Here is a 23866-nt window from a genome sequence, read left to right as displayed (position 1 = left end):
ACATATATGTAAAGACATGGTGTAGCTGTAGTATGTGCTTAAGTAGTATACAAAATTACACTCTTGATAAAAATGCTATTATATATGAGTTTATATATTTATGCATAAACATATAGATGCACATATACAAACACCAAACCATGCTTATGAGTTCTACTGGCTCAGCTGTCAGCATATATTTCCATTGTATATGCTTCGTTACGGTTTGACATTTCACTCGATTGTTGTTGTTATTATTTTTATTGCTTTTTTGCTATTATAATTTTCATTTTTTCGCTCACTTTTTTTTTCCAACGGTCTCACTGGAAATGTCATGTCAGCAGGACGATGAGCAGATAAATGCATGAAAGGACGACAACATTGGAGAACACACACAAATAGACATTGTTACATACACCCATAGATAAATTATATATGTACATACAAAAATATATACAAATACTTATATATTCCCGCACACACACACACATTGGCAAGCTTAAAATATGTTAATGCTTCCCGTTCCTCACCTAACCTCCACAATTCCATACAGTGCTTGACTTATTGTCTCTGTAGTGGGGAATTAAAAATATGCATGTATGTATGTCTTTGTAGTGGTAACGGTATTTTTTTTTTTTTGTTAATATCACTGCCCTCGCCCTTCATGCTTTGCTTTAACTGAGACATTTTTTGTGTGTTTTCGCATATTTGTTGTTGTTTGCGTGAAATTGCGTTGTTGGTCAGCGCGTACATTTTAATCCAGTTTTTCTTTCGTTGTTTTTGCATTTTTCACTATTTGTTTTTGTACTACTATTTCATATCAACACACATTTCGCATTTGAATTCCACTTTGGTGGCTATACACATTCTCACAGTATAAAAAACCAAGAAAAGGAAGCGAAGAAGAGGAGGAAGAGGAGAAAAAATAATAAATAGTGTGGTCAACTTGAAAAATGAAAAACCCAGCAACAACAACAATGCTTGCGGTGTTGTCAATAAATATTTAATTTCGGTGCTACCACATACGAATGTTCACACATATATGTACATATAGGAACAATATATATAACATAATTTTACATATGTACATGCGTAATGACATTAACATATTTTTTTATCTATGTATATGCCTGTTTGTGCTTCTTTCGTATACATAAAAGTAAATAATTATATATAATTGTAACAAGCGCCAAAGGCTTCAATCAGAATTATCAACGAAATGTATATTGGATTGTACATACATAAATACACGATTACTGTGAAATTATGCATTTATATGCAATTTTTATTTCAACAACCAAGTATAGAGTAAAGTATATATATGTACATGCTTAAGTACATTATATAATTATGCAGCAAAATGTTATGAAAAAACTTTTTTTTTTTTATTTTGGCAAGTATGAGGCGGAAAAAGCATTTAGTCGACTTATTCATGTCAAAAATAGTAAATATATATTTAAGCATTTCTTTATAATAGTATAAGTGTAGCTTTTATGTAGTTATGCGCAAGAATAAATATTTTTTGTCTTTGTAAATTGAGGGTTATACCCTTTTAAGGGCTTCAATCAATGTTTTCTTGGAATATTTATATATAATATTTTCGACAAATAAAAGCTCACACATATAGACCCATATAAGTTTCATTAGAGTACCATAGAAAGATCAAAACTACATTGTAGACTACGATTTATTAACCAGAAGTACTCATTTCCCATTCTATGGACAAGAATTGTTGGTCATTCTCCAAGAAGAAAATACAAATTCTCACACTAGAACACCACAATATTTAGTCGAAAAGTCAATTTGACAACCAATATTTTGTTTTTACTTTAGTAAACAAGAAAATCGGGATCAACATGTTACATTCTTCCAAGAAGCAGTAATTTATGTCGTATATCTTTAGGTAAGGTTAGTTAGGCTAAATTGGTCATTATTTGAAAAGTAAGATAATTTATTATAAAAAATAACAAAAACTGGGTTGTTTATACATTTTCGCAATGTATGGCCCATCATCTAGCCCGTCGATTTGCCACTTTATGTATATTTAGTATTAATCCCTACTATATTAACACTTAGGAGTCAATAAAGCGACCTGAACCTACTACAAATCTGCAGAGATTTTTTACTTCAATATTCGCTAGCTTGTTCAAAACAGTGAGATCCGAGAAATCTTTTTCTGATCTCGCAAAGGCGGGGCATTCCAGAAGAAAGTGACGAATGAAGTGATGGGCGAAGAGCTCGGTAGACCTCCCGCGGTTTAACGCAATTGGACAACGGTATCCCTAGATGTTGCCATGCTACTAATAGTTAGACTGACGTTCCTTACCTTGCAAGCTCATCAGCCTTACAATTTCCCGCGATTCCGCTGTGGCCAGGACCCAGACTAGTATAATCGAAAAGTATAACGATGCCACCGATAGTGTAGATAGGCATTCCTTAACCCACCTTGAGCGCATAATCAGTAAACTCAAGGCTAGTATCGCCGCTCTACTGTCCGATCGTCACCTCTTTAAAGGTTGCTGCGCTTTGAAGCAATATAACCGTCGCTGCCTTAATAGCAGCTACTCCCGAGTGAAAGACGCTGCAACTAAGATTTTTGCGGAGTTCCCGACAACAAACTCCCCCACCCAGCTTTCCCGTAAACTTCGACCCATCCGTGAAGAAGCTCAGCGCGTCTTTGCCCAGCGACTCCTTCCGCCCAAACGTCTCTTAAAGGAATAACAGCAGAGAAGTTGTTGCCAGGGCTAGGCTCGGCGGCATGGAGATGATTAAATAACCTCGAGGTGAAGTCAAAGTGTGCGAGGATTCTTAAGTGCCATAGAACATAATAGGCTTGACTATAGTTTCACATAGCCAGAGAACCACTTTTGCTGCGAGCCATCTTTCTCCGATGGCGCCTCTGCAGCAATATAAGGCAACCGAAGCCTTCTTAGCTCTCTCCTCTATGTTGGGTTCCGTGAGAGCTTTTTATTCAGGATGGCAAGGACGCCGCCGGTGAACAATTAAAAATATATATAAAATACTATATTTTTCGTCTATATTTTTTAATGGAGTCTTAAAAATATATTATCTAGTAAATGTAAAATCATTTTAAAATTACCCAACTTGTAAATAATTAATCAACATTTCATAAAAAATAATAAATATCAAATCACAAAACAAACCTTAATTCCACATACGACATATTCCCGTTAACATTCAAAAATGCGCGACATTTACACAGTTACTTTAAAACCCCCAACTTTAACTTTGAATTCAAATGCATATATTTACGTATACATACACATAACCCAGACGGCCTAGACGACACTTAGCCAATATGGGGAAAAAAATGGCAAGAAGAACCAACAACAAAAAAAACCAGCGAAAAAGAAGAAGAAGCAACAGCACAACAGCTATAACATTGCAGCAAAGTGCGTACGAGACGAGAGCAAGAAGCAAAAGTCAATGCATGAGTGTCTGTGTGTGTGTGTGCGTTGTGTGCTACATAACGGTGCATTGCTTTGCGAGTTCAGGCCAGTGCAGCGAACGACAACGCGTTGCATTACGCCGCTTACAGCTGGCACAGATTGCACGGCGAGCGTGTGTGTGCAACGGCGAATGGTAACGGATAGAAAGTGCAATGCAAAGAGGAAAAGCAGAAAGGCAGAAAAGCGACAGCAAGAAAAATGCATGCGAAATGGAATGGAGTGGATGAGAAAAAAGAACTTTATGCAACTGCAAAATGCAAACCTACAACTAACAACAACAACAACAGCAATAATAATAATAATGATGGCAATAACAACACACCGCGGCGGCGGCAGGTAGCAACAAATAAATGCCAAGCCGTGGCAATCATGTGACATGCAACAGCAACAACAGCAACAACCACAACAAAACAGCTGCAGCTACAAAAAATTAGTGCAACTTGCAAATGCGAAAATATATGAATATGTATGCTTGCCACACGAGCTTACACTCAGCCATACATTCGCATTGTGCTCGCACCGTTAGGGCGCACACATTAACACTTGATGGCAATAACAAAAACAAACGGGAAATAAAAATTGCAGCCACGAGAAAGTTAACGATGACGACGACGACGACGATGACGACGACTTCAAAAATATTGACGCTCCGTCGGTCACATGTGTCCCACTACCACATATGGACTACAGGCCGCCCAACAACGGGACACGCACAAAGTCGTGGCGCCACAGCAACAAAGTCGTCGCACCAAAAGCGAAACTAAATGCGACTCAAATGCGTATATAAACACACGCACGCATACATACATACATACAAACACACTCTCACATAGCCATACATAGCTATGCATTCAACTTCGTCGGCTGCAGGAAAATGAAGCCAAGTTAAATGGCGAGTGCAGTTAACCTCAGCGAATGAAATAAAAAATTCTATTAAGCATACATTCAGGCGTTAGACACAAGTCACGTATGTGTGTGTGTGTGTGTGTGCGTTCATTTGCGTCCTTATATGTACAGTTAAGTGTGGCGAGAGCAAAAGCAAATGGGGGAATAATTTTTTTCTATTAATTTCAAAGCATACGCCAAGGCGCAAACACGTCTACCGCTGCCGCTGCTGCTGCTGCTGATGGTGATGAAGGTGATAATGATTGAGTTGTCTTGCCGAAGACACTGAATGCATCTAATGCATATGTATGTGTTAACTATATATGTGTATATGCAAGCGATTGCTTCAGCAACTATGCGTAGTCATTGTGTGTTCGTGTGTGTGCGTAGTTACTCGTTTACCTTGCGGCAAGTAGCGCCGCTCCAATGGTGAGAGTGTTGCTGGAGCAGCCCACATACATACAGACATAAAGCACATACATACAGACAACCATACGCAATGTGGCCGCTATTACTACTTTTCGCCTCTTCGCTTGCCTCACATACTTATTAATTTTTGTATGCGTTAGTGTGTTGTATGAGCGTGTGTGTTGTTGTATATTTTTTATTTGTTGTGCCTGAATAGAGTCGTTTTTGTTATTGTCATTGCATGTGCGTAGAATCCCAGTGAACCAAAAGTTGTCGCTTCACAGCTGATTAGTGAGCCGCAACAACTTGACATTGCCAATGCAGCTAAAGTTTAAGGGAAGTGTTATACTTATAATAATCGGTGACTCACTTACAACGCTGATACTTCTGTAATTCTCAGCTAGTTTATAAATAGAAAGTATTAATAATTGAGCTTTACGCTTTAGAATTACAAATTACAAACACCAGAAAAGAAAGTTTAAAAAGTTATCTATATCGGATATTTCTAGAAATTGTATACGATTCCTAAGTAAAACTTCAGAATTAGTTGAAAAATTTGCGCAGGAAATTGGTTTCTGGAGGTTCATTATAGAATATAAAGGGGTTTTCAATAAGAGCGTTACGAAAACGATTTGGGATATCAATGAAATTCCAATATGTATGGAATTCGATTTTTGGAAACCCTGACTCCAATTTTCGACGGTTTTCAAGCATAAATCGTTTCACGTTCGTAATTCGTACGAGTTCATCAATTGTTGCTGGCTTGTTGGCATAGACCATAGACTTGGCGTAGTCCCATGTCCATATCCATATCATCCAATTCGGGTCAAAAATATTCGGTTATATTACGCGGTTCCCATTCACAGTAACTTGCCGATCTTGATCATCACCAAAGAAGTACGGCTCAATGACACCACCGGCCCATAAACAACACCAAACCGAAATTTTTTCGGGTGACTCATGGAGTACATGTGGATTGCCGCCTGACCAAAACCGCATATATTGCTTATTGACGCAGGCATTCAGCCAGAAATGATCCTCATCGCTGAAAATGACTTTTCGATGGAAAACCGGGTAATTTTCAAGTTGTTGCTCAGCCCAATTCGCGAACATACGATGATTCTGGTAGTAAAGCGGCTTCAGTTCTTGCTTCAATTTGATCTTTTAAGGAAGTAGGCCACGTTTTTCGGAAAACGCCACGATGTCAGAGAGATGCCTAGAGAACGACGAGTGCGAGACTATTTTGGGTCTCTTCGTCAGTTCTCGACACTACTACGGGAACATTTTGTACTATGCCTGTGGATTAAAATTCTTCCACTAGAAGCTCAATTGTTGATCTTACAAGACGATTATGACGACCATAAATTAGACATGGCGCTCTTAAAGTCCAGCCTACTGACTTTGAATTTCGGTAGTAAATTTTTATAAATTCGACGCGTTGTTGGAACCATATATCTTTCCATGACGAAAGGGCAAACCTTACTGAAGAGAAATTTCAAATAAGCGGGAAAAAATATAGCGTCGTTTGCTGTTCCTATCGGTCTACTTTTGTAGCTACTCTATTGAAAAACCCTTAATTTCACTACATTAACTAGTGAAAAAGTAATCTGGGGTAAAATATATTTGGATTATAGATATATTATTTGTTAACGAATATTTATGGTTCGTAAACCTTGAAATATTCTCGAAAGTTATGGAATATTATTGTTTTCTGTATTTAATATATATTTTTACCAAAAAATGGCTTTGTAGTATGATTAATAATGACTAATTTTTCTAATACCTTACTTTCTGAATATTTTATCAGCGTTATAGCCAGAAAGATTAAACATATTTAAATTTTGTGAGATTAGCCTAATTTTGGTAGTGATACTTATAAGTACGAGTATATTTCCTAGACCTTATTGTGAAGTACTGAAAATATTTAACTGGTTGGTATAAGGCTAAAAACATTTTAGAGCAGGGTATATACAAAAAAAAACAGTTGTCAATAGAAAGTCTTCCGCCCAGTCTACAACTTTGCTTCGCCGTTTTCCAATAGATGTCTCTAGGGTCAAGCACTGGTCGATTAAATCGATTTTTTTTTTATATCGATCTTAGACATTTGTGTCAACATTAACCCAACAAAATATTTGTAGAGATCTGTTTGGATCCCAAACTTATTCTCAACTGAAAATGTCACTTTTTGAGCCGAATTCTGGACATTTGTGGGAAATTTTGCTTTTCTTTTTTAATTCCAAGAAAAGTGCGGCTGAGGAAGTGAAAAAAACCTTAAATTTACCAAAAAAAAAACGGCGGAAGCAAAGTTGTAGACCTAATAGAAATATTTAGAATGCATTTTCCAATCATAGACACTTCAACGTGTTTATTGGCATACTTCACTGGCATTCATTTCTGTTGCTATCAGTTTTTTTTTTTAATTATGCGTATGTGGATACGCGGCAGTGTTGTCATGTACCACAAACAACCCCATTGCAAGGCTTTTTATACAATTTTTTTCTAGCGTTGCGTTGCAATACACACAATGCGTATGTTTGCGTGAGCCAGTTTTGCAATGCACTTTTTCCCCATTTTTTCGTTGGCACATACAAAAAATGTGTTGCTTTTTTGAGAAGTTTGAGTTTCAAAAAGTCTCCGGAGGCCATTAACCTCAACAGTAGTGCCTGGGCCTGGGCGAGTCAACCGAACAAATGCTGGTAAATTTTGAGTTTAGGTGGTTGGCGGTAGAGCTACTGTCGTTGTTGCAACTGCCAGTTGCCAGTTGCCAGTTGCAAATGCAGTCATTGCGCCCGTCCGCCTGCATTGCATTTCATGCTACGCAATCGTTTTGTTTGTGTTGTTGTTGTTGTTGCAGCAGCTGCAAGTTGCAGTCAGTGCTTGTTTTTGTTGCATGTGCTTCCTCCTGTTATTTACATTTTCAGCATTTGCTTTGCACGTACATGCATGTGAATGCGTGCGTGTTTGCTTAATCGTCGCTGTGTTCGTGAGTGCGTGCGTGTGTGCACATGTAGATGTTTGCGCTGGTGTGCGTAGCGAAATATTTAATTTTTATTCGAAACTTTTGCCGCTCGCACGTTCAACTTGTTCCGGAATGAAAGGCAGCGCCGTGCGCTAAATGCCAAACGTGCACCGTGCAACGTGCAACTTGCAACTGCGCAATGCACCATCACCCTTACCAACGTGGCTATGCCAGCTACATGGCGCCATTATGCGCCACCATCTCGTCAGCGGCGACCGTTATTACTGTTGTTGCTGTTGTTGCCGCCACTGCTAGCTAACCTGGTTTGCTCCCTTTTTTTCGTGGCCAAAAGTGCACGCACGCTCGACACGCATAGCTGTCGAACGAAGGGCGGCGAAGAGGCAAGACGACGTTTGCTAGGCGGTCGGTTATATGCCAGGTGCACCAGTACGCTTACCAACACAACTTGTTAGTTGTACTTCCTGTGTGTGGCACGAAAAAAAACCATTCTACCATTCTTGCAACTTTCGCTTGAGTCTGCTGGGGAACTAGCTGACTAAAACGCACCACACCCAGGTTAGAGTGAGCACGGGCAGCCTGAATGCATTGCTTGTTTAGCTGTTGCGCTGTGGCGTCTGCACCGCGCCGTCGCCCGCGCGGCTGTGTCTACCGCTGAGTGCAGTCACAAGTGCGAGTGTAGAAAAGCTGCCACAAAAGCTTTTACCTTGCGCCTCCTTAAGCCGTCGCCTCCTCACACAACGCGCCCTTGCCGCCCCCTCTGTGCGTACAGGCGCCGCCAAGCGTCTGGGCTAAGCCGAGAGTTAGGCGTGTGTGTATGCTTGTGAGTGCGCTAGTGCGTTGCATCAGTACGCCTCATGCGTAACTCATATTTTTTTTCCGAAAGCACAAACACACAAGCAGACATATGCGCATGTAAAACTGTTATTATTTCCATCGAATACAACACTGTGGCTGTTGGCTGTGGCAAGCGTTGCACATGGGGCAAGTGCAACTTAACCGCTGCAGTTTTTAATTTTTGATTTACTTGCGTGGCAAATTTCATATAATTTCCTTTGAGTGTGTGCGTAAGGTTCCCTCTCTCTCTCGACCGAGTCATTACAACCGTATATATACATATGTGTATGTGTGTGTATGGCAAGTTTTAATTTTGCTCACGCATGCATGGAATTTTGAGGATTTCTTTGCTCCGCCACGCCCTACACACTTTACCTCTTCGCCGCCGTGCATTCTTCTGTATTATTTGCCTGCTTTAATTCTACATAATTTTCGTTTGCTTCCAGTATTTACTTTTGCACTGGCGTTTTTGCAGTGTTTCGTCGCTTTGATTGGCACTTGCATCAAATTGCAGCCATTTTGCAATCATACTGCCATTTCCTACATTTCGGTTTTTATGATATTTTTAATTTGAAGGAATTTCACAATAATTACAGTCTGGCAAAGGATGTGCGTGTGGATTTATCCTTGCAATATTGTCAAAGTGAGAATTTCTGGCACGCATATAAGGTTTTTAACGAATTCCAAGCAATGCATTTTTATAAAAGAAACATCTAGTACATTCTTAAACAATTTCTTGAATAAAAATTTTAAATTTTAAATTTTTTTTGATTTTATGTATAAAAAAATTGAGCTAAATTATCGATATATTTGGTAGATTTTTTCATTTATTAAATATCGGAAAATCTTACTAGTTTATAAATTTGAAAAATCGATACACCTTGTCGAAAATGTATATCGATTTAATATCGAAAAATATATCGATTTTTAAATATCGAAACTATCGATTTTTTTTCATTAAATATTTATGTATTTTATACCATGAAAAAAGTTGAATTTCGTAGAATTTAAAAAACTATCGGATATAAAGCCAATTAATGCCCGATACTGGTTTTCGCCGAAATATAATAAAAATAACCGATTTTATTAAGTTAAAATATAACGGATATTTGACTTCTGATATTGCCAAAAACATAGCTATCGATATTATATAATTAGCTATGGAAATAATTTCAATATATGTATGTATATCGAATATTTCGATCTATTTTAGGATTCTTCTGAATCTTTACTTTACATTAAGAAATTTGTCATTTCACGAAGAACTAAGGAAAAAAAATAGATTGAGAAAATAACTCAAAGCCTAAAATGCATTATATAGAAGAAAATCTACATATTTAATTTTTCGATAAAAATTAATCGATTTATTTTGAAAATTTTAAACGATTTTCCATATTTTTTTAATACAATATAGATTTTATAAGTCTTATTTAACTACAAATAAAGGAGGAAGGCAGTATCTGTCATTGATAATAAAAAAAAGTCAAACTGAAGGCAATCAATTCGAATAATTAATCAATCGTCCAAACCCTTTATATTGTTCTTGCAACACATGCACCTTTAATCACTCCTAGGCCATATTAGTATAATTACAGTTGCAGGGAGTAACGAATAAGAGTGTGAAAATCTCTCTACATAGCAAAATGACAGTCATTTTTTAAATAACATGGTTTAAGACATGAAGAAAGGACGTAATAATTACTTTTTACGTGTTAATTTCGTTAATACCAGATATAAGAATAATTTTGAATAATAGAATGTTCCACCATCTTCATTTTTTTATGAAGACCTCAAGCGGTCGATTGTAAAAATTAATGCTAGTTTTGATGATTTAATAGTTGGGCATTTTGCTGTTGAATATTTGATGGAGTTCGCGAGGTAGATACCACGACGATGTATAAAAATCTATATGCACTTACAGTTGTGCTTCCATAACTCGAATATCTACAACACGCAGTTCACCATAACTGGAACTTTTGAATTGGCATTAGAAGTCAATTTTCATACTAATTACCTTCCGTAACTCGGGAGTCTCTCTAACTCGAGGTTTTTTTTTGCGGATTATGCTGATTCAAGTTAGGGAAGTTCAACTGTATTTGCTTTTGGCGCCATTTTGTTATAATATTTTGTATTTTATTTGGGATTGCAAACAGCTTGCGCACGTCACACGCTTAGTGGGAATGCAGCAGAAGCGTTGCAATGCATTGAATTTTTTAGAGTGCAAAAAAAAATATTCGATTTCGCCTACGTGGACCTATTGGGTGCGGCGAAGTGTGCTCGCAAAGTTTCAGTTAAGGGCGTGGCAGGTAAATTGCTACTGAATATTATATGATCGGATAGACATTTGATATTTTAATACTCTCCACCTGCCATGTCATTGACATCGATTACTGCGAATAATTGCTAGTTCTACTTTACACTCTTTTTTACGCTCGCACAACTTTTAATTAGCACTTTAAGTATGTACAGAATTTAATTCTGCAGAAAGTAATCGATTTTAATGAATTTTTTATGGATTTTTTTTTTGTCTTTGACTACTTAGGCTTAGAACGGATCGCTGAGGAGTTGATGGAACGCATGAAATGGAAGCAATATCAAGAGCCATTAACTACGCGCGTCCATACAAATCACACCGTACAATCGCCAGCCGAAACAGCAGCAACAGCAGAATTGCCACCAGCAACAGCTGCCGCCAATACAGCAGCGACCTCAGTAGCCCCACAAATCCCAGTAGAACGGCAGACATCCACAGAGTACAGATCGATAGCAGACGATCAACAACACAACATTCAGCTTGGAGGAGACAAGAAGATTACACATTTACAGCAACAAGAATTGATCAACGATCTCGCAGACGCCAAGAGTGCGCAGAGTGCATCATCACCCCAACTACACGGTCAGAGCAACGGCACTACAGTAGACAACTGCAACAACAGCAGCAGCAAACACGATCTGCCAAACGAGGAGCAGACACACGAACGCACAGTCGAAGGCGGAACGAACGCCACAGAACAACAACAAAACAAAGGAAATACGCAACAAAGCAACTGCGTAGAAGACACCATCAAGGGTAAGGAGAATCGAGCGGTGCAAGCTGTTGCAGGTGAGTAAGCGCATTTTTTTCGATTTAGTATTATTTCGAATATCAAGGGGAATTTTACGAATAATTTTCTTACCATTAGTTTAAGAGTAATTGAGAATTAAATACAAAATGTTGCCTACATTTCGGCGCATGAGTGATTTTAGTGAAGTTATGCACCAAATTCATTTCGAGTATTAAATGAAACATAAAAAACAATATTTTTAGAAGAAAGCAACATTTCTTCAATTTTTACTACAATATCGACCATTTTCTTTCTTTTCTTTCTTGATTTTAGACAATACAACAACATCACATAACCACAACCAACTTCACCATAATAACAGTAATAGTTTTACATTAAATAATAAGACAAATTGTGGCAACCACAACGGCAACAACAACAACAACAATAATAATACAACAATAAAATCAACAAATACAACATCACACACAAACATCACAAGCGTTAACGCCAATCAGAATAGCTTGTCAACTGTAACAACATCACCACCGTCAACGCATCCACCGCAGCGTGCCACTGAAGCGTCTGAGCGACAGCGTACGCCCACCGTTGAACCGGTCGATTGGAAACCGAATGAGAAGTGTTATTTTTGTGTGGACGGCAGATTACTCACGGTGAACACGAAGGGTGAACTAGTTGCCGAGCCGGCGGGCCCAATAGTGTCCGCCGTCGGCGGTGATCCAGTGGAACACGTTCACAGGGTTAGTGTTTTATACAAAGTTTTTTGCGTTTTTTTTTAGTTTTAGACATTCATTGGAGGCTTTCAAGATTATTATGGGTTGAAAGAGTTCTGCTCGATCGGAAATCGTAATTTGAGAACTTTTGAGAACGGAAATTGAATATAAGAACAAACGTTGTTGGTCTCTTAATAGCGATATGGTGGTGCGCTACTTAGATCTTATATGAGATCAGACCCAATTTCCGAGTTATCTAAATCCGAATACAGCTGGAAACAAATTTTAAATATATATACATGCTCTTAAGAATCTGGCTTCTAAACTCCGTTGATCAGTCTACTAAGACCTCAGGGCCTGGCATAAACATGAAAACCCCTGTATATTTGATTGAAAGTTGCTTGCGCCGTGCAATATGAGAGGTTTCAGTACAAAATATTGTGTAAAAGTTATTGTTCTGTGGGGTTTTTACGTAAAAAACTTAAAGATTAACCACATTATATTTATAAATTAAAAATCACCAATAACTAAGAGACGATATATTTTTATGCACGAAATAATTGCCACAGCTAAGATTTTGGTAAATCACAAAAAATTGAAATTTTAATTACTTATAGATCTAAAAATAATAATTTGTACACACTTACGGATGAGATTATTTGCGGTTAAACTTCGTGTCGTTGAATTGTAATAAGCTCGTCCACCTCAAGCCCCCATTTTTTCATACAAATTATCAAATTACGAAACCAAAGTACAGCAAATGGGGAAAGCACACCGCAGATAATTTAATAAAAACTAAAAAAAAACAACAAATAAGTAAATAATATTAATGATTTCAACAAAGAAAATTCATATATTCACATTTTTACTGTTATACGCAATTTTTTTGTGCTTTTTCTTTCAACATATGTAAAAATAATAACCAAGCAGCTTGAGACCGATAGCGATTCGAATGAATCAGCGCATGTGAATTTGGTGACAACTGCGCCTGTAGTTAACAACAACAACCACAATATAAACAACAACAGCAACAGTAATATAAATAACAATAACAACAACAATAAAAACAACAACAATCGCATCGACTGGAACAAGCTGTTGACGACACGTTTAGTTGATTTGCCAGCGAATATGACTTCAATGGATTCAATGGCCGCGCAGTTAGCAGTCATTTCTGGTTACCCAAGTAAGTGGTGTGAATGTGGCATAAGCCGATGGAAGTTTAATGCTTTCTATGTATTTTGATATTTTTTTCTTTATTTTTTTCTCCAAACAATGAAACGCATAGATTTTAATTGGCTACAATTGATGCAGCAACAACAACAACAGCAAGAACAGCAGCCACATCCCGCACCGATACAACAGCAACAACCAAGACAGCCACAGCAGCAGCACCAACAACAACAACAACAGCAACAAATAAGTTCGGCGACACCAACTACCTCAGAGACATCGGCCGCCGCTGTTAGTCCACCACTCAAGGATTCGCCCAGTCCCAGTGATGCAACCGGTGAACAACCCTTAGATCTTAGTTCGAAACCATCACCAAATTCGTCTATTAGCGGCGATTTGAAGTCAGAGCGGTAAGTGTTTTATGCGAATATTTTTTTCTGAACATTGCAATTGATTGATTCTGGTCTAATTAAGATTTAAAAAAATCTTAAAATCTAGCGTAAGATTTAAAAAAATCTAAAATACTACACAATCATACAGGGTTCTCTTAATTTATTTTTTTACCTCGTCTCTCTACATTACTATTAACTAAAGTATAATTGTTAAATTGCTGTATAATTGGTATTTTGAATGCTTTTAGGAGACTTGTTCTAGAGGTTCTCAGTAAAATTTTCCAAAAAAAAAAATTAATGATAGTTATTAAGGGATGGGTCTGGGTTTTCACTTTCGAAAAATCGAATATTTTTTTGTTTTATATTATTGTTTAACATTTCAAGAATAAGTCCTCAAAATTTTAATCCGATCTAAGCAATATTCTTGAAGTTATTGTTTAATTAGTCTCGGGGCCTTTAACGCTCTAACTCTAACAGCTACGGGCGGTTGGGATTGCAGTGCAGCTTTAAACGCGTTTTTCTCAAAACTACTTTTTTGAAGTCCGTGTTCACTGCCATTTGAAAAGTTCTCGACCGATTCATTTCAAACTTGGTACACATTTTCTTCATATAAAATACCTCCCCCCTACGTTTAGTAAAATTTTTTTTTAAGATTAAGGGTGTTTTCCACCCTGAAAATGGCGGAAATTTTAGTCGAAAATAACGGTTCACACTTTAGATGTCCGCCAAAAATTTTTAAATAAAAAAATAATAATCAGAGAACGTTGGGATGAAGATTTGTTTAAAATTTAACTAAATTTGTATGGTTTTTCATTTTCGGATAATTTCCGGCCGAGTTATAGTGAACACCGCAAATTGTTTTTTTTTTTTCAAGACGTCCTAGGGGAAGCTCTGTCACGGGCTAATGGTTTAATATTTTTGTATGAAAAATTTACAGAGCATAGTCAAAACTGTGCTCAATAATGTATAGAAGGTTTGAATAAAATTGCTTGATCGATATTTCAAATAAAAAATCACAAAAAAAGTGTTTTTTTTTTTTGGCTGAAACCCAGACCCCTCCATTAAATCTTCACGTATCTCTACTATAGTACTTTTCGGTCATAAATCGGTCAAAACAACTCGTACAGATGGGTCTCTGTATCTCTAGGTCTTTTAAAATAGTATTTATCTTAAATTCTGTAACATAAATGAATTTTCATTTTCTTGAACTAAATTTTTTATTAAGAGGACGATAACTTCAAACCACTGTAAATAAAAAGGAATGGTAGTAAACAAAAACTGGCTTCAAGGTATCTCTACAACGTAGATTTTTTATATATATATTTTTTTGTCGAAGTATTTTTCTAAAAATATATGCTTACCCTGTCTTTTATAGAATTCCTAGCCAATTTTTATTTTTATACTCTCGCAACAAAAGTTGCTAAAGAGAGTATTATAGTTTTGTTCACATAACGGTTGTTTGTAACACCCAAAACTAAACGAGTTAGATATAACCCTATATACCAAAGTGATCAAGGTGAAGAGTGGACTTCAAATCCGAATGTCTGTCTGTCCGTCCGTCCGTCTGTGCAAGCTGTAACTTGAGTAAAAATTAAGATATCTTCATGAAACTTGGCACACTTATTTCTTGGCACCATAGGAAAATGAGCAAAATCGGACCACTGCCACGCCCACAAAATGATGAAAACCGAAAACACAAAAAGTGCCATAACTAAGCCATAAATAAAGCTATGGAAATAAAATTTGGTATGAAGTATCGCACTATGAAGGGGCATATTTGAATGTAATTTTTTTGGGAAAGTGGGCGTGGCCCCGCCCCCAAATAGGTTTTTTGTATATATCTCGCAAACCAATAGAGCTATATAAACCAAACTTTCGGCATTCGTTTTTTTAGCCATTTCCTTATACAGTCTAATGACAGAAATCGGATAATAACCACGCCCCCTCCCATACAAAGGTTAGGTTGAAAATTACTAAAAGTGGGTTAACTCACTAACGAAAAACGTCAGAAACACTAAATTTTACATAAGAAATGGCAGATGGAAGCTAGACTCAGATTTTTTTACAAAATGGAAAATGGGCATGGCGTCGCCCACTTATGGGTCAACAACCATATCTCCGGAACTACTCGACCGATTTCAATGAAACTTGGTTTGTAATAGTTTCCTTACATCCCAATGATATGTTGTGCAAATAGGCCAAATCGCTTCACAACCACGCCTACTTCCTATATACCAGAACTTTGAAGACAATCTGAATCGTTTACTTTACAATATATGTATAAAGTAAGCACTAGTGAAGATATCGGTGTAGAACTTTGCACAAATACTATGTTAATAGTGTGGCAGCCCCATTCTAAAAATCGCCGAAATCGGACCATTGGTTTTTAAGGCCCCATATATCGAACATGAGGACCTCGGTGCTTCTAACCTAATATTAGGGTTTCCAACTTTTAATGGACTTTATACAATATATTTGACGAATATGTGGTCAAATTGTGTATTATATAATATAAATAAAGTTGAATAAATAAATTTCGAGAGTTTATAATGTTCGGTTACACCCGAACTTAGCCCTTCCTTACTTGTTTTTTTTTTTAATTTTTTTGTTGTTACTTAGAACCGTTGCCATTTTTTCGTATTCCGTTGTCGCTGTGGCATTTCAATTTGTTTAAATGCTTAACTCTCATTTTGAATACGACTTTCACACATAACGGATGTTGTTTACAATACAAACACTTCCGAAGTGAAGATGGCATACACCAACACACCTACTCATATCTACCTGTTTTACTCATATGAAGAGCAGAAGCAGTGCATCATACCTGTCTGCAAGCGCTATTATTGTAGCTATCAGAGCTAACACCTATGAATAAATACATAAATATATGCAGTTGCCGTTCTCAACTGATGGCACAGCCTAACAGTACTGCACTTGAATGTTTATCAACACTCCAATTCGCCATATTTGCAACACCACCAACCACACCACTACACACACATGAGAGAGCAGCTTCACTTTCAACATGTCGCGACGGCGCTTCCAGTGCTCCTACACCTGTCTGGCGGTGGCCTGCCAACATTTTTTCGGCAGTTATTCACCAGCACCGTTTGCCATATCACTTTTCGTGCGCAATTTTTTCTCTTCACCACTCACCAGCATACAAACACACATCCATATGTATTTTATTGTACACAATTTCGTGTTATTGTTTTTGTTTATTCTGATTTTTTTGCGTTTTTTTGTGAAATCACACCTTGATCCTCTGGTGGCTGTCGCGAACGCGCGCAATTGTGCTCAATTCATTTCACCTTGCCTCGCCCCCTCCCTCTTCATCCATCCAGCATCAGGTGTACAGATATGTATATATGCATGGCTTAGTCCCGACTATCGCCGTGAGTCCTTGTCTGCGCTCCTTTAATTGTTGATGTTTTTGTTATTCGCATTGTTGTTGTGCGTCTGCAGTGACGCCATTGCTATTGCTGTACTTGCCACAGTTTCGTTTTGTTTTTTTTTTTTGTATTTTGCTTTTGGATTCGTTTATTGTTGTTGTTGCTATGTAGAGGTTTGTATGAAATATGCATTAATTTCAGTGTCGGCAAGTCGCTAAGCACAAAATCGTGGCTAAGAATATTTTAGATGTTTCTCATTTTCGTACACTTTTTTGTGTTTCTCATTTTCTTTCGCCATTTGTGAAGTGCGAAAAAGCTTAAAAAGCAACAGAAAAAAATTTAGAATCCATTTGTTTACAATGCGAGTACATGTGCCGCAGGAGCCTTTTCATCTTCGCATGCAGCCGAATTTCTTATTTCTTCAATGAGTCGCTCTTAAAACAACGCTTTAATGCTTGAAAGGAGCTTGCACCTGAGCAAAATAATTATGCGTTGATATGTATGGTATTTTCGAAAACAAAATGCAAAAATGACACCAGTCCTAACCTCTAATCTTTCCACGATGTTGAGAAGCTACCCACAAAGAGTTGAGAAATCGTAAGATGATGCAAGCAATTAGTCACGGAACTTAAAAAAAGTCCACCATAAAGTTCAACAACTGGCTGAGGACTTAAAAGAGGACTTTCTTAAAAAAAAAACGGTAGTGAGATATTGACTGAAGGAAATAAGAAGGAACGAAAACAATGGATACGATAAGAATAGACTAAAAGAAATATTAGTGTACAAGAACGGACTCGGATTCTTATCAGACCAAGAACTGTCAACTCGAAGGATATATTATTGTATATACATATATAGTATAAGATCCAACGGCAGTGGGATCTACGTATCCAGAATGGACTTACATTTGTTTCCGTCTGTGTTATTAGGACCGGTGTCACGATAGTAAATCCACCGTCGATCAATAAGATTAAATAGACCTCGTTATTTCGTTAGTTAACGAGTTCAATAATCACACCTTAAGTCACACTTGAACAACAAAGTGTCCAATCTTTCTGCTTTAGACCATTTTTCAGAAAATGTAACAACCTATAGTGCGGTTGGTTTCTTAAGATTGTTTTATTCATGACAATTATGGAATGATGAGCTTTACAAATATATGTAATAATGTATTTAGGTCTGTATCAGTGATAGCGACCATCAGTTGAGTAAGCCTGGACTTTACTTGTGGAAGGTGATGTGATTGGAGTTGGACAGTGGGCACCTATCGATGCGACGTCGGCTCAAATTACGCAAGGCAAGACGCACTCTAAAATTATTGAAAAGTTGTCTCTAAAAACTGCTGTCAAAATTACTGTCATGAACTTTCTATAGAATCCGTTTGTAATTTAGAGTTAAGGCTCGCAACAGATAGAATCAGAACATTAGTCAAACATTTATCAAAGCTTTCTTTTATTTTTATATACTTTGAAAGCATTTATGATGAAATGTTGGCCTTAAAGAAATGTCAAAAGTCAACAAAGCTGTCGGATATAGATTTCGACCACACTTTAAGAGCTCTTTAACACTATAATAAATATTATGTCAATGATAGATGATGAGAATTTATTTCATTATGGTTTATTAAAATGACATGTGATGAGAAATCCACAGTCAGGATATTTATTACAAGTGAAAATAAAGGGGTAAAAACTAAATGGATTTATGTTGTAGGTAGTAGAATACATGGAAATAAGGTTAAGAGATGTCAAGTACACACATGAAATAAAAGTATTAATGAGGAAGAAATCTTGATAAGATAGAATACAAAATACTCCTCCAACCCTTACGACTTTACATAATTATGAAGCATAGGTCACTCAACTCTGAATAAAAGAGTGCTTAAATGTCACGTTTTTTGAGGGGAAAATTCCGGAGGGCGCAGTTTCCAAAAACAAAAAAAAGAGACTAACACGCAGTTGACTGCATTCGAAAATTACCTCATGCCAACAACTTGCAACATTTTTTCAACGCTTCAATTCTTCTGCCGGGGCATCTAAGTATGCGTTTGTCATTGTCATCGCCACCGCCACAAATGCAATGTGCTTGTCCTACCTTGATTGCATGCCCGCTACTTGCACTTTGTTGCACTCCCAACCAACCCCAACCAACAACTCTGGCCAGAAGGTCCTGTCTGCCGCTGTCATTATGAATAATTTTTCGGGAAGCAATTTTGTTTGTTGCATGTGCAATTTTTTGTTTGTGTTTGCGTCTATGACATTTTTGTCAGATTACTTTTTATTTTTCGTAAATTATTTGGTTCTGGTTTTCATTTTTTTTCGTTGCGCATGTCTCACGAAATTATAATTGAGCGCAGAAATGAAACAAAAATGCATAAAAAAAGGTGAAATAAAAACCGAAAAAATCGGTGAAAACCCCCGGTGACGAAGTGGATTGAAGAAGTGCATAAAGAAATCCATACACATTAGAGGGCGACAAAGATGCGAATACAAAAAATTTCAATGTCGCCGCACGTCGCGACCGCCCAACTGCCGAGGCAACACCTGCTGCGCTCACTCCAGCGTGCAGCAACCGCTCACCCCCGCGCTGCATTTTATCTCTGGTTGGTTGCGGGGTGTGCGGCGTGTGTTCTTCTTCTGCTGTTTTCTTTTATTGTTGTTGTTGTTTTTTTCAGCGCATTTCTGCATTTTTTTGTCGCATTTGTTGCAGCCATATTTATTGCAACTTTTGTTGTTGCGCTGTAATGCACCTGAACACACTGGCTGAAGTGTATGCTTTTCATGTTTTTCATTTTTTTACGCTTTTTCCACATTTTTTGTCTGCTTAATTTTTTTCGTTCGCTTTCGTTTTATTTCACTTCTCATTGCAATTTTTACATGTTTTCATTTTCGCTATTATTGTTGTTGTGTTTTTTTTTTCGTATTTTTCTATACTTTGCTGGTCGGTGTAATGCCCGCGTTGCAAGGGTTGATTTTTGTCGCTTTATTTGCGTTGAGTGTATGTATAGATATGTTTGTGTATTTGTATGTACTTGCTGCTGTTGAAATTGTTTTTGTCTTAACGCTTGCTGCAATTGCATTTTTGGTTGCATCCCCGGTACATTTAATGTGATGCGAACATTTTTTTTGATGTTGTTGTTGGTTTTTTTGTTATTGTTACTGCCACCTGATGTTGCAGTCACTTGCAATTCATTTTAATTTGTAATGAATATCTTGTTGTGAAGACAGACAAACATACATACATATGTAGACATGTTTACATACAAATGTACATTCTATATACATATGAACTTTACATATATTTTTCGGTGATTATATACTTTTCATACAACTTAATTCTGCTTAAAATATATATACAATTGTACTTTTGTGACATTTGTTTTAAATTTTCTACTTGGCCAAAAACATAAAGGCTTTTTATCTGAATTCAAACCTTTTGCAGTAATTCTTTCCAAGGAGTTCCAAAATAAAATATAATTGATATCGAAACAGAAAACAAAAATCTATAACTTGTCCTTCAATATAAGCTTTACTTGCTTCAGCATAGACCTACCGACATTGAGAAAATGCAATTTTTGTAAGGCCACAATCGACTTTTAGGACATAATGTATTGTAGTTTAGGAAATATAAGTAGTCATAGATATATAGTCTCAGGGAGCTATATAGGGTAAAAAGGTGACGGGGTAAAGTATTTTATTTCATGCTTTTGCATTTATTTATTTCGAATCTGTCTAAAATAGAAAACTTTTTATAATTCCCACCCCATTACCAGCAAGAACTCTGAACCAAGATCGCCTTTAATAAAAAAAAATTAAATTCGAAGCAAAGATCTGTATTTTAGTAACGGTCTTTAAGGCAGTAGTCTGCTTTAGAAGCCGAAAAAAAGCGTTTTTTTAGCAATTATTTTTGAAAGGGAATGAAATGATTGCGGTGAACGGAATTTTAAGACGATAGTGTACTATATTTAAGGCTTAAAAAACAATATTTATTATTAAAAAATATTGAAATTTTTTCAAAGTTGTAATAATTTTTCTGGAGCGCCTGGAGTCTGCACTTGTAAATCGGTGCCGGTCATGGAGGTCGTGCGATGCATCTGAAACAGTCGAACCAATTTTTTTTTATTGTTATAAGTTTCTTTTCTTTATGAACTAAAAAAACCCGAAAAATTTGTTCAACTTTTTTAGTTCAAATAGAAGATCATTTAATACTGAAGCTAGATCACTTTGGTTTTTTTCGATCGGACATATATTCTTTTTGCTTTCACCGGCACCGCTTTCTAACACTTGTGAATATGAAAACTCGAGAAAACGCACTTTAAAGGTCTGCCTGAGCATTCCCACCTGCTCGACGCTCGGCCACTAAAACTGCTCAAGCTTCGAAAATATGTCGAATTGGCGTCTGGAATTTTAAAGACATATTCTTGGATAGTTTTGGAAGAGATTTAAAACAAAACAAAATAATCGATTTTTTGAAGCCTGTAAAGCAGACTACTACTGCCTTAATAATAGGTGTTAAATGGTGTATGAACATACATATATTTGATTAACATAACTTGGATAACTCATATCCCATTATTGTGATTTTTGGCTATATAAGCTTTTAGTAAAGTTTTAAATTCCAAATCAACTAGAAATTAGGTCATCAGCATTAATTTCATGTTATTTTTATTATTATTATTATTTTTTATTTACATTATACATTTTTTTATTTTTTGTTCAATAAATTTCCTTGAAATTCCGCATAATCCTATATCACTTCCTGCCACACCTTTAGAACAACAACAGTACATAGTATTGTTTAATTTCATTTCGCACCAATAAAATTCATTGTAAAGCATACGACTGTTGTTCTACAGCTGCAGCAAACCTTCCGCCGATATACCAAAACCAAAAGCGCCCACATACAACCCCCTGCACCCAAAGCACCCACCAACCAGCCAACTGTAGCAATGCGACGCATTTTTATGTTGCACATTTTTTTCCCTGCGCCGCAATGACTGCAATTTCATTTAAAAAGTTAAAAAACACATAAAGCTGATGAGCATGTGTTTGTTTGTGCTATTTACACGCTCATGCGTGTGTTTACATTGTTTTACATGCGCGAGGCGTTCACATGTGTGTGTGTGGGTGTGTGCGCGGTGCGTGCTGTGCGTGTATGTCATTTCGCCATAATTTGGACAGATATGCAGTTTTTCGTGTATTTAAGCATCAAAAGCGGCGGGCGGTTGGCTTTTTTTTTGTATGTTTTTCCATCTCGCTCACTTTGGGCCACTTTGCGTTTGCGGCGCTGCAACGCCCGACTGCGGTTATTCATGTGCATTCGCTCACACGCGACGCCCAAATATGCAGCTACATATGTATTGACTGTACGCCTACCCACCGCCAAATCCTGAACCTTATTCACACGAAGACACATAAACATTTACATATATGAAATGCTAAAAAGCACGCAACACTCCTTACCGCGCAAAATTTATCACTCATACGCCGTGTAAACCCATTGCTGCCGTACTCCCACCGCCGCCCATCTGCTGCACGCCGCCAGCCAGCAGTTGTCCTCATTCAAATGACAAAAAATTTGTGTGGAAAAACGGAATAAAAATGCATGCGTTTCAGTTATGAAGTCGCGCCGTGTGGCGGAGTGCGCAGTGAGGTGGCGTTGGCGTTTGGCTGGTTTTTGTGCACAATTTTTCGTAAACGAAAGTCAAAATGAAAATTACGTAAAAATGTGCAGACCAAAAAAAAACTCCCAACGCTAAAACACAGTGTAGTTACTAAGTACAGGCGGATGATGGAGGTGGACGACGGCGGTGGTGGTGCGGGTTGGCGCTGGCAGCAGCAAAATGAAACGAACCGCCGAATGAGCGAATCAACGAATGAACGAACGAACAAGCAGCAAACGAATAAACATGCCAAGCGAGTGTGCGAAAAAAAGCGGTTGCGGTAAAAATGCATAGAAAGCAAAAAGTGTAAAAAAACCGATCGATATGATGCACTCATTTCTGTCTGGTGCGCAGTGTGAAGAGCGTAACCTCGTCGCACGTTTTGCGCGCCGCCCGCCAATCCGCCACCCGTGCAATGTAGCTACCGCTGCTGCCAGTACACCCAAACCAAGCTCGCACACCGCCATCCTCCCCACGGGCTCTTATTACAGCAGACTTCCGACCTTCCCTACCGAAAAGAAAAAAAAAACGGCGCTGCAACACACACACACATACCACCAACACGCTGGCAGAGACAAAAAGTATACATAATAATAAACGCTCGAAAAACCAAATTTGCAACGTCAGATTTTTTGTGAAGAGCTTTTTGATTGTGTCCTCGTAAAAATTAATTTGAGGCAAGCGGCTCGACAGGACAAGACGAGTGGCAGTGAGGGTGTTGGTGGTGGTGCACCGAAAATGTGGATATATGTCTAGCAAGTGTATGCACTTTGTCTCTGTGTGTGTAGGTGTGCCCACTATTTTAGTCGCGCGTTCGTTGTCTTTAAAGCACAGATACAAAGTGGAGGACAGACAAAAGCAGACAAATTGTTGCAAGCGTTGCTAGCTACTGGCTGCTGACTGGTGGTTGGTG

General features: G+C 37.5%; 2 protein-coding genes across 15 annotated transcripts in view; one reads left to right on the top strand and one right to left on the bottom strand.

Annotated features, from left to right (window-relative positions):
* Positions 1–23866, bottom strand: part of LOC105218430 (tRNA:m(4)X modification enzyme TRM13 homolog) — a 793174-nt gene that overhangs the window by 753360 nt on the left and 15948 nt on the right. For both annotated transcript variants that reach the window (XR_008469969.1, XR_008469970.1), the window contains exon 2: positions 12982–13129. The gene's annotated coding sequence lies outside the window, so the exon portion shown is untranslated. The remainder of the gene's footprint in view (positions 1–12981; positions 13130–23866) is intronic.
* LOC105215468 (myb-like protein A) overlaps positions 1–23866 on the top strand; it is a 236552-nt gene that overhangs the window by 205640 nt on the left and 7046 nt on the right. For 12 of the 13 annotated variants that reach the window (XM_054225263.1, XM_054225265.1, XM_054225262.1 and 9 more), the window contains 4 exons: positions 11099–11659; positions 11934–12361; positions 13262–13520; positions 13623–13917. In XM_054225263.1, the coding sequence (XP_054081238.1) occupies positions 11099–11659; positions 11934–12361; positions 13262–13520; positions 13623–13917 (1543 nt within the window). The remainder of the gene's footprint in view (positions 1–11098; positions 11660–11933; positions 12362–13261; positions 13521–13622; positions 13918–23866) is intronic. The other variant, XM_054225268.1, reaches the window with a different exon arrangement.

The sequence above is a fragment of the Zeugodacus cucurbitae genome, chromosome 2 (genome assembly GCF_028554725.1).
Source record: "Zeugodacus cucurbitae isolate PBARC_wt_2022May chromosome 2, idZeuCucr1.2, whole genome shotgun sequence".
Taxonomy (NCBI): Eukaryota; Metazoa; Arthropoda; class Insecta; order Diptera; family Tephritidae; genus Zeugodacus; species Zeugodacus cucurbitae.
The sequence above is the reverse complement of the archived record's forward strand: the minus strand, read 5'-3'. Positions and strand labels throughout refer to the sequence as shown.